At 40.0% G+C, this 12,091-nt stretch overlaps 1 protein-coding gene across 2 annotated transcripts; it reads left to right on the top strand.

The window, feature by feature from the left end:
* Positions 1–378: 378 nt before the first annotated feature.
* Positions 379–9,651, top strand: nabp1a (nucleic acid binding protein 1a). 2 transcript variants are annotated; one of them, XM_057853490.1, is made up of 6 exons: positions 379–1,088; positions 5,859–5,997; positions 6,111–6,182; positions 8,058–8,142; positions 8,290–8,341; positions 8,929–9,651. In XM_057853490.1, exons 1-6 carry the CDS (start codon positions 995–997, stop codon positions 9,144–9,146), a joined length of 660 nt encoding a protein of 219 aa, XP_057709473.1. In that variant the 5' UTR covers positions 379–994; the 3' UTR covers positions 9,147–9,651. The 2 variants fall into 2 exon arrangements, with proteins under 2 accessions (XP_057709473.1, XP_057709471.1); XM_057853488.1 differs by having other exon boundaries at positions 380–1,088; positions 8,290–8,359.
* The last annotated feature ends 2,440 nt before the right edge of the window (positions 9,652–12,091 follow it).

Here is a 12,091-nt window from a genome sequence, read left to right as displayed (position 1 = left end):
TTACAGAAATATGCGTGGCGCACGAATAATACAATGCAACAGCATAAACTTCTCATTCAACTACTCATTCTCCCCCTATTCGCAACGTTATTACATGAAGACACTGCTCCCTAGCGGCCGGTGGCATTCTCTTCAAGTCCTATGTAGTGAGATTTGCCATGCGGAAATCATTTCCTAAAAACGACATTCGTGATTTCTTACAAACACAATCTTGTGATATGGATGCATGTTGGCGCTGTTAAAAAATGTGTTTCCTTTGTGATCTAAGTTATTTGTCGTAAACGACAAGGGTTTTGTTAAAATAAAAAAAAAAAAAAAAATTCGCAATTTAGACCCCTCTGAAAAGCGGAAAATGGAACTGTCCGCAGTATATAAAACCAAACCGGCTGCATTGTGTGACGTACATCCTGAGGCATAGTGGAAGCATGGATGTCTGTGGCTGTCTAAAACTTACTTAGCTGTCCAATTGCGTGTTTTTGACATTTGAATAGATAAGCAAACTTACTGAGGCTATGTATTCGAACTACTACTAACTTTAACCGGTTACTCGTTTATAGAGACACACACTTTCGTTAGACTCACTATTTTAACACGACAACACCGTCGCGACGCTAACAATGTCATTCTGAAAAGGCAACACAAAGGAAATGCGGTCGGTCAGTGTTCAATTTTTATTTTAGTTTTTACATACATATTCACATAAAGGGAGACGCTTAAAAATGATTAAAAGCATATCACAAGCTTAAACGTCAAAAAAATTGTGAGTCCAGACTCGGGATTTTCCAGACCGGTAGTTCCATTTGAAGTGCTTAAAACTCATGTGTTGATAGATACTTTTTGAATTTAGCTTTTCATTTGTGAACAAACGTGTGTGCTTTGTGGTATTACTCGAAACTGCGTCTATAAGCGAGTGCTGAAGGCGTTTTTGTCCAAGCTAACATGCTAGGCTAGCCTTGAATGGTGGGTGGATGGTTGGGTGGCATCGACGCAGACAATGGCAGCACCCTCGACAGAAGCGGTGTTCTTGATTAAAGACGTCAAGCCCGGCTTGAAAAACCTCAATATTGTATTCATCGTTTTGGAAATAGGTAAGTGTTAGCCAGCACTTTGGCTCTTGAATGTCCTTTTCCCGGACCGCGTGTGCTCTTAAAGGTACAGGCACGTTTTGTGTGTGTGTGTGTGTTTTGCACGACGTGGCTCAGTTAACTAATTGGCTGCCGTTGACGGTGGTTGACGTCCAAACTATTTTCACTGTGAGACGCAGCCACCTTTAATGGAACTGAAACATGAACATTCACAGCTAGTCCTTCCAGTTTAAATGAATTGGACGTCTATTGTTGTCCATGGTAGCGAATGAATTTAAGTTATTGGCGGCCATAACGAGTGTTTTTCTGCTTTGTTATTAACCTTTGTTACTGTAATTGCCTATACATAAGTTAAAGTAAATATTTGTACTGACAACACTTCTGGTCAAACATGAAAGTGAAAGAAAACCGGCAAGTAAGGCTGGAACCAGCAACGTGACAAAATTTAATAAATGGACACTTAAGCTGAATAGGTTGTATCAATATGTTTTTTTATCAAGTGGCTTGGCTTGGAAAATGAATGAATGAATAATATATATGTATATGTATGGCGGAAAACACTCAGGTGACTTGAAGTTCAGCTCTGAGACCCCCAATTTGGCCAAATTTAAAAATTGTCCTATAGACCCTACTCACATGACGTCACAACCACGCCCCCACGCCATATTGTCCGTCAACTCGTCGTGTTGATGCATTACCGCTACGTAAATTCCTCCTATTATGTCGTGTTTTTCTGCTAGTTAACATTAATCATCAAAATGGTGAAGGCGTGTGTGGCGGTCGGTTGCGATAGCAGAGAAGATAGACGAAGAGACTTGAATTTCTACCGTATTCCGAGAGACCTGGAGAGGAGAGCGAGATGGACTGCTGCAATTTGACGAGAAAACTGGGCTCCAAACGATTACCACAGATTATGTAGTAGTCATTTTATATCTGGTAAGATGCATTTAATATATATTTAGAGGGTTTTGGGCTGACAACCACAATTAAGATCATTGCTAGGCTAATCGCCGACAACATACCGTTTCAAATTCAAGATGCTTATTTCTTCCACCATCTTTATTTTTTGAATCATATTTAGCTGGTAACAAGTGAAAGAAGCTGGCCTCGTCTACGGATCATCGGTTAAACAGGGGTGTCCAAACTTTTTGCAAAGGGGGCCAGATTTGGTGTGGTAAAAATGTGGGGGGCTACCTGGGCTGATTTACGTAGAACAATACATTTAAAGAAATTTTAGCAAGCCTTTCTGTGTGTCACATTTGCTTTATTATTATTTTTTTTTTAATTCATAATTTCAACAATCTCGCCTTTGTGGCGTTCTCTTTCGACCCTCTGGCTCTTGCGAAATACTGCTGCTGTGAAATTAAATTGGCTTCAAGTTGCTTTAATTTCTCGTTGCGTATCTTCCGCGACTGTCTCTTTGCAAATGAGGCAGACACAGTTGTGTATTTTATTGAAGAAATAGTCCAATAGACACCTATCCTTGATGCGTCGCAGTCAACTTTTTTTTATTTTATTTTATTGATTGTCGCCATTTTATAAAAATTGGAAGTAAAGGGTCACACGGGGTAATGTTGCTTAGAGTGCTGCTCTTAAAGTTTTCAAAGGTTGAGAATAGGCTGAGTTTCTGTGGACAAGATACAGTGCCTTGCAAAAGTATTCGGCCCCCTTGAACCTTGCAACCTTTCGCCACATTTCAGGCTTCAAACATAAAGATATAAAATTTTAATTTTTTGTCAATCAACAACAAGCGGGACACAATCGTGAAGTGGAACAAAATTTATTGGATAATTTAAACTTTTTTAACAAATAAAAAACTGAAAAGTGGGGCGTGCAATATTATTCGGCCCCCTTGCGTTAATACTTTGTAGCGCCACCTTTTGCTCCAATTACAGCTGCAAGTCGCTTGGGGTATGTTTCTATCAGTTTTGCACATCCAGAGACTGACATTCTTGCCCATTCTTCTTTGCAAAACAGCTCGAGCTCAGTGAGGTTGGATGGAGAGTGTTCAGCAGTCTTCAGCTCTTTCCACAGATTCTCGATTGGATTCAGGTCTGGACTTTGACTTGGCAATTCTAACACCTGGATACGTTTATTTTTGAACCATTCCATTGTAGATTTGGCTTTATGTTTTGGATCATTGTCCTGTTGGAAGATAAATCTACGTCCCAGTGTCAGGTCTTGTGCAGATACCAACAGGTTTTCTTCCAGAATGTTCCTGTATTTGGCTGCATCCATCTTCCCGTCAATTTTAACCATCTTCCCTGTCCCTGCTGAAGAAAAGCAGGCCCAAACCATGATGCTGCCACCACCATGTTTGACAGTGGGGATGGTGTGTTCAGGGTGATGAGCTGTGTTGCTTTTACGCCAAACATATCGTTTTGCATTGTGGCCAAAAAGTTCAATTTTGGTTTCATCTGACCAGAGCACCTTCTTCCACATGTTTGGTGTGTCTCCAAGGTGGCTTGTGGCAAACTTTAAACGAGACTTTTTATGGATATCTTTGAGAAATGGCTTTCTTCTTGCCACTCTTCCATAAAGGCCAGATTTGTGCAGTGTACGAATGATTGTTGTCCTATGGACAGACTCTCCCACCTCAGCTGTAGATCTCTGCAGTTCATCCAGAGTGATCATGGGCCTCTTGGCTGCATCTCTGATCAGTTTTCTCCTTGTTTGAGAAGAAAGTTTGGAAGGACGGCTGGGTCTTGGTAGATTTGCAGTGGACTGATGCTCCTTCCATTTCAATATGATGGCTTGCACAGTGCTCTTTGAGATGTTTAAAGCTTGGGAAATCTTTTTGTATCCAAATCCGGCTTTAAACTTCTCCACAACAGTATCTCGGACCTGCCTGGTGTGTTCCTTGGTTTTCATAATGCTCTATGCACTTTAAACAGAACCCTGAGACTATCACAGAGCAGGTGCATTTATACGGAGACTTGATTACACACAGTTGGATTCTATTTATCATCATCGGTCATTTAGGACAACATTGGATCATTCAGAGATCCTCACTGAACTTCTGGAGTGAGTTTGCTGCAGTGAAAGTAAAGGGGACGAATAATATTGCACGCCCTACTTTTCAGTTTTTTATTTGTTAAAAAAGTTTAAATTATCCAATAAATGTTGTTCCACTTCACGATTGTGTCCCACTTGTTGTTGATTCTTGACAAAAAAATTAAATTTCATATCTTTATGTTTGAAATCTGAAATGTGGCGAAAGGTTGCAAGATTCAAGAGGGCCGAATACTTTTGCAAGGCACTGTAGTTGTAGATATCAGGGTAGCAGATGTCAGGCAGAGACAGCAAAGACAGCAGGTCGAAAAACATCGATTTAGGCATCAAATATGGATCTGGCGAATGGATAAACTGAAGCTTTTCCACACAACGCCTTTATATGCAACGCATCCAATGAGTTTACAGTGTCAGATAACACCGGGGCTTCCATGAATTGCTCTATAAATTGCACGACTAATTGAAACCATTGAGAATAGGGCTAAACAATGATGGACAATATGGCGGCCGGATACAGCGACACGTCATTTTGTGACGTTGGTGAGTAGGGTCTTTATGTATGTGTGATAAATCAATGGAAAGCTTAAAATCTCAATTTTCGAGGGGAAGGAAATTTTTGAACAGGAGTGCATTTAAAAAAAAAAAAAAAAACAAATTTAAACAGCAAAACCCTAACTGGAGGTGAGAGCATAATTAAAGACTCCATGGTTTTAACGAGATATTATCACGTACTTACCTCTCTTCGATCCAAAAACTCCATGTAGCATGTATCGCCGAGTGTCAAGACTCAGCTGTGAATGGCCACAGCCAGATTTTTTGGGGATTTTATAGGTGAAACATGGTAACATAACAAGGGTCGTGATGCAGAAATCGCAGACATCAAGTGGTCGAGATTTTCTTTTTCATATATTTACCCTTTAAAACATTTTTTTTTTCAAATTTTCTTTGCCTGGATCAATTGTCATCTTTAATATAGGGAAAATGCGACAGTAAAAAAAAAAAAAAAAAAATAGAATTAAGAGGTAGAGGTAGATATCCGTGACTTAATTACAGACACTATTTTTTTCATGGTGATGTAATTTGTTTAAAAGTTTAAAATACGCGATGGAATACTTTTTATGGCTGGGTTGAAACAAAAGCGGTTGCACGTCATCTAAACGGGGGTCTCCAGGGTAAAAACAAAAATAGTTCAGGGGCTTAATGTGTCATGAATCTACTATGGCAGCATATAGACATTATTCTATCAAACACAACAGTTCTTTTGGCTTGAAATACAGCAGTTTATTTTAAAGAGGGGTGCAAGAGCAGAAACTGCTTTTTCAGTATTGTCTGTGTTTTCCGACATATATAAAAATTTTAATACAGTCAATTGATGAAATTCAGTGGTGACTGAGTGTGCCATTTGAAAACATTCTAACACCTCAGTGTAATCTGTCATAATTTTGTTACATATTAACTCATTGGTGAGACAAACCAGAGTTTCTTTAAAATATTAGCTGTTTTTACTTTGACCACCAGGTAACTTTGATGTACTGTAACTTACAACACTGAAATTAAGGAAACACATCAACAACCTTCCTGTTCTACTGGCATTTACGTTTATCATAAATTAACTCATTGGTTTCCACTGAGTACTAATAAGGGCCTGTCAGCGATTGTAACCTCACAATGACATTTAGTAACTCTATGTATTTAAAGTAAATCAATACATTTTTGTCATGAATTTGAAAAGGTAAACCCTCGTGGTTTTTCTTAAACTAGGACGAGTGACCAAGACGAAAGACGGTCATGAAGTGCGTTCCTGTAAGGTGGCAGATAAAAGCGGCAGCATCGCCATCTCTGTTTGGGATGAGCTGGGAAGTCTCATTCAGCCTGGTGACATTATTAAACTCACCAGAGGGTAAGCTTGGGCCCATACAGGTTAGATGCCAGGGAGTGAAAATGAACTAAAGAAAAAAATGTCTAAGTTCTATTTTCTTTTCTATGGGATTTAAACATGACTTTTGTGTTTAGGTATGCGTCAATATGGAAAGGTTGCCTGACACTTTACACTGGCAGAGGTGGAGATTTGCAGAAGATTGGCGAGTGAGTATTGACTAATTGACTCCCTGTTCTGAAGGTGTGTTGGTATTGCTGTTTACGAGACTTTTTTTAAACTGTTTTTTATTTTTCTATAAATTCTTTCTTTTCTCACTACAGTCTACATATGCAGTTGTAAATATAATTTTATACTAAAGCACACACAAGATTTGTTTTAAATTAATTTTGATTCCTGATTCTCAGTGCTAGTCCTTCTAAAAAAAATTAGCATAATGTGATAAAGTTCATTATTTTCTGTAATGTACTGATAAACATTAGACTTTCATATATTTTAGATTCATTACACACAACTGAAGTAGTTCAAGCCTGTTATTGTTTTAATATTGATGATTTTGGCAAAAAAGTCAAGCAAAACCAGAAAAAAAAACAAATTCCTATCTCAAAAAATTAGCATATTTCATCCGACTAATACAAAAAAAGTGTTTATTACAAAAAAAAGTCAACCTTCAATTAATTATATCAGCTATGCACTCAATACTTGGTCGGGAATCCTTTTGCAGAAATGACTGCTTCAATTCGGCGTGGCATGGAGGCAATCAGCCTGTGGCACTGCTGAGGTGTTATGGTGGCCCAGGATGCTTTGATAGCGCCCTTAAGCTAATTCACAGTGTTGGGTCTGGTGTCTCTCAGCTTCCTCTTCACAATATCCCACAGATTCTCTATGGGGTTCAGGTCAGGAGAGTTGGCAGGCCAATTGAGCACAGTAATGCCATGGTCAGTAAACCATTTACCAGTGGTTTTGGCAATGTGAGCAGGTGCCAGGTCGTGCTGAAAAATGAAATCTTCATCTCCATAAAACTTTTCAGCAGATGGAAGCATGAAGTGCTCCAAAATCTCCTGATAGCTAGCTGCATTGACCCGGCCCTTGATAAAACACAGTAGACCAACACCAGCAGCTGACATGGCACCCCAGACCATCACTGACTGTGGGTACTTGACACTGGACTTCAGGCATTTTGGCATTTCCTTCTCCCCAGTCTTCCTCCAAACTCTGGCACCTTGATTTCCGAACGACATGCAAAATTTGCTTTCATCTGAAAAAAAGTACTTTGAACCACTGAGCAACAGTCCAGTGCTGCTACTCTGTAGCCCAGGTCAGGCGCTTCTGCCGCTGTTTCAGGTTCAAAAGTGGCTGGACCTAGGGAATGCGGCACCTGTAGCCCATTTCCAGCACACACCTGTGCACGTTGGCTCTGGATATTTCTACTCCAGACTCAGTCCGCTGTTTTAACGGGTCCCCCAAGGTCTGGAATCTGCCCTTCTCCACAGTCTTTCTCAGGGTGCGGTCACCTCATCTTGTTCTGCAGCATTTCCTACCACACTTTTTCCTTCCCACTGAGGTGCCTTGATACAGCACTCTGGGAACAGCCTATTTGTTCAGAAATTTCATTCTGTGCCTTAGCCTCTTGCTTGAGGGTGTCAATGATGGCCTTCTGGACAGCAGTCAGGTCGGCAGTCATGCCCATGATTGCGGTTTTGAGTAATGAACCAGGCTGGTCATTCCAAGCCTCAGGAATGTTTCGCAGGGGTTTTGAGTTAATTCGTTGATTCAGATGATTAAGTAAGTAGCTTCTTTTAGAGTACCTTTTCATGATATGCTAATTTTTTGAGATGGGGATTTTGGTTTTTTCTTGACTTTTTTGCTAAAATCATCTATATTACAACTATAAAAGGCCTGAACTACTTCAGTTGTGTGTAATGAATCTAAAATATATGAAAGTCTAATGTTTATCAGTACATTATAGAAAATAATGAACTTTATCACAATATGCTATTTTTTTGAGAAGCACTTTTGGAGACTTGTCTTTCATAGATGAATTTGAATGTGAAATTTAAACATATTTCTATTACCCTTGACAGATTTTGCATGGTGTATTCAGAAGTGCCCAATTTTAGTGAGGCAAATCCTGAGCTGCTCGCTCAAACAAACCAGCAAAACAAGTCTGTAAGTGGTTGTCATTTATTTATTTTATGTATTTAAGTATACTGTAGTTATTTATTGTCCACTTAGAACATGTTGAGTATGAGACTCATCCTGGATCTTTCACGTGTGCCCCCAAAAAATAAGTTTGTATTTGTCTTTGGTCAACAGGGCAAACCTGACCAAAATCAGAGGGGAAACTCTCCACCCAATCAAAATTCAGGTACATCCTCTGCCCCAGGTAAGCGTTAAATTATTTCGTCTGCGTACCGTATTATTTGGACTATAAGTCGCACCTGCCAAAGAATGCACAATGAAAATGATAAAAAAGAGGTCACACTACAATACTAATCACATTTTGGGGGAGCAATTTAAAATCAGAAACCAACAAAAAGATATGTTAAAGTAATAACTAATAATGGACAATTGTTAAAGTATAATATCAAGTTTGTTGTTGATAAGGGTATAGTCATCCAGAAATTTCATGGCTGTCAGAATTTAAAAAAAAAAAAAAAAAAAAAAAAAAAATTTTTTTTGCTCCTGAGTAAGTCCCAGCCAAACGATGTAAAAAGTGTGATTTATAGTCCAGAAAATATGGTATGACTTCAACATTCTTATTAATGCAGCAAAAAAAAAAAAAATTTTTTTTTCACGTCTTAAAGGAGACTTTGTGTATAATATATATTTTTTCCACCCACAAAAACTACTGAATGCTTTTGCAGCTTGCTGTAGCATCTCAGTAAAGACTCACATTAACATGGACATATTTGTCAGGGGGAAAAACATCTCATGTGCACTCTCTCTCCCCAGGTAACGGCTCCATGGCTCCGTTTTCCACCAATAACAACAACAGCAGTGGCAGTGGCCCCGCACCGGGTGGGGCTCGCGACTCTGCTTTCGGGCGGCCAAACGGCCGGTCTCCGGGCAATGGAGCGACTCAGACTCCCGCCTCCGGACCCCCGTCTGCTGCCGCCAAGTCGTCAATTAACATTAGCAACGGCAGGGACCCGCGACGTGCCAAAAGATGAAAAGAGTTGGGCTAGACTCTCAACATCATTCCCCCTTTTCACCTCACTTGAATTCAATTTGATATCGGCTGCTATCACAGTCACATGTAGAGTAGCTGCATTGTTCTTGAAGATTACAGATGAGATTGTGTCTTTAATTACTTGGAATTTTGCAGTTGCAGTGCTGAACTCGTCCTTTAGGAACCTTCTGTTATCGTAACACCCCACAATCCCTGTAAAATTCCAGCATATTATATACTACTTGAACACTCGGTGCACTTTCTTCTCTTATTTTCAAAGTGAGGAAAATGTTTGTCATCAAGGAACCAGTTTTTGTAAATGTCCCCTCAATGACCACATAACCAAACTTTTTGATTTTTATATAGTGCAGGTTGATTTAGTAGAGCTCTACCGCCCCTTCAAAACTAATTTTCTCATTTGCCACGATTGTACCATCTTTAAAGTGGGACCACTTCAAGCTTGGTGACAGAAGTTAACCAAATAAATTTTACATCAGAAATAAAAATGTTCTTCTCCAATTGACCCCAACCACCTAATGCACACATTTGCTTCCTGTTGAAGCCCCTCACATGTACAGAGCAAACTAGTTTAAGCAATGTGTTGCTCCATCATTTCTCCATATCCTTTGGTTGCACCAAGCACCTCACACATTGACGCTTGCCTGGCGTTGCCTCATTTTTTCTCCCACAGACCGATGCACTTTTAATATAATAGAATTCATTTTGGAGCACTTTTAAAGATGCTCAAAGGCCACACGTAACAGGTTATCTCAAAATTTGGTCTATCCACACACCGATGCACATTTTGGCCATTAAAAATTAGTTTTTAAAAAAGTGAATATTTGCGGAATCTGCGTTTGATGTGTCATCTTGTGCACATTAAAAATGAAGTTTTAAGTTTTAACAGTCGAAATATAACTGCGACGACAAAATGTTCAAACGTATGTGCGACGCCTTGTTTACATTCAGGTATTCCGGTTATGCAAGATTTGGAATCTTAAAATGTCACCTATACATCACGAATGTATTAAAGACTTATATAATGCACATATATAAACACATAAGCGACCACGCCCGTCAGTGACCCGTGCTAACATGCTAACGGTTCACGAACATCTCACAAGGCAAGGGCGAGACGCAATATACGATCGTTAAACCGTTTTACTTCTTGTCATTCTGTGCTTGAAAGCACATCAAGAAATATGTAATGGTGTGGGGGTTTTCTCTTGCTGGATGGGACAAAATGCTTGTTTTTAAAAAGTCCTATGTGTGGACATTGTCAAAGATACTTTACAGTTAAACGAGCAAACGATATAAGCAGAATAAAACCACCGATAAAAATTTTTAACTTGAAAGCCAGTTTTAAAAGGTGGGTTTTTAGCAATTTTTTGAGTGTAGGAAGGTGTGAGCAGGTGCAGAAGGGTTTGAATTGCCTTCTAGACTGCCATTGAGGGCAATAGACATCTGTTCCATTTGAACTGGGTGCGTGATCACTGTCACCCTGCTCTGTTCAAATGGTTTTGACATCTATCGCAGTCCATGAATTAAGGCTGGATTTACCCTGTTAGCCCACTCTAGTTTTAATCACCCAAGTGTCTAGTGCAGTGGTTCTTAGCCTGGGTTCGCTCGAACCCCGGGGTTCGGCGAAAAACGCAGAGCCAGATTTTCGTACGCAGATTAAATCCAGCCAAAGTGGCTTTTTAGACAAGGTTTTGGACTGCTTTGCTCCCAATTTACCGTCTTAATCCATTACTTTTAACTGTTAGTCCATAATCTGATGGGAGGAGGAACTGGTCTGCTCAGTGGAAGGTTGACTCACACTTGGTATGAGGGAATACAACAGACCAGTGGGAAGCGTGGTCTCAAATTTTGACCTGTTTATAAAACATGCTGTCAAAAAGAATTTTGAAGGGGAATTTGCTAAATTATTAGCTTGCTAGGTAAATGCAGTGGGGCAAATAAGTATTTAGTCAACCACTAATTGTGCAAGTTCTCCCACTTGAAGACATTAGAGAGGCCTGTAATTGTCAACATGGGTAAACCTCAACCATGAGAGACAATGTGGGGGAAAAAAATCACATTGTTTGATTTTTAAAGAGTTTATTTCCAAATCAGAGTGGAAAATAAGTATTTGGTCACCTACAAACAAGATTTCTGGCTGTCAAAGAGGTCTAACTTCTTCTAACGAGGTCTAACGAGGCTCCACTCGTTACCTGTATTAATGGCACGGGTTTTAACTCATTATCGGTATAAAAGACACCTGTCCACAAGTTCAGTCAGTCACACTCCAAACTCCACTATGGCCAAGATCAAAGAGCTGTCGAACGACACCACAGACAAAATTGTAGACCTGCACCAGGCTGGGAAGACTGAATCTGCAATAGGTAAAATGCTTGGTGTAAAGAAAACAACTGTGGGAGCAATTATGAGAAAATGGAAGACATACAAGACCACTGATAATCTCCCTCTATCTAGGGCTCCATGCAAGATCTCAACCCGTGGTGTCAAACTGATAACAAGAATGGTGAGCAAAAATCCCAGTACCACACGGTACTAGGGATACCTAGTGAATGACCTACAGAGAGCTGGGACCACAGTAACAAAGGCTACTATCAGTAACACAATGCGCCGCCAGGGACTCAAATCCTGCACTGCCAGATGTGTCCCGCTGCTGGAGAAAGTACACGTTCAGGCCCGTCTGCGGTTCGCTAGAGAGCATTTGGATGATCCAGAAGAGGACTGGGAGAATGTGTTAAGGTCAGATGAAACCAAAATAGAACTTTTGGTAGAAACACAGGTTCTCATTTTTGGAAGAGAAAGAATACTGAATTGCATCCGAAGAACACCATACCCTCTGTGAAGCATGGGGGTGGAAACATCGTGCTTTGTGGCTGTTTTTCTGCAAAGGGTCCAGGACGATGGATCTGTGTAAAGGAAAGAATAAAT

The sequence above is a fragment of the Corythoichthys intestinalis genome, chromosome 12, assembly GCF_030265065.1.
Source record: "Corythoichthys intestinalis isolate RoL2023-P3 chromosome 12, ASM3026506v1, whole genome shotgun sequence".
Lineage (NCBI taxonomy): Eukaryota > Metazoa > Chordata > Actinopteri > Syngnathiformes > Syngnathidae > Corythoichthys > Corythoichthys intestinalis.
This window is presented reverse-complemented; position numbering and strand designations above follow the sequence as displayed.

Bases quoted from the DNA above. Each gene is read 5' to 3' on its own strand.
- nabp1a (XM_057853488.1), top strand. From the start codon at position 995: ATGGCAGCACCCTCGACAGAAGCGGTGTTCTTGATTAAAGACGTCAAG. The intron at 1,089-5,858 runs GTAAGTGTTAGC...TTCTTAAACTAG, and splicing joins ATTCATCGTTTTGGAAATAG to GACGAGTGACCAAGACGAAA. The intron at 8,143-8,289 runs GTAAGTGGTTGT...TTTGGTCAACAG, and splicing joins CAAACCAGCAAAACAAGTCT to GGCAAACCTGACCAAAATCA.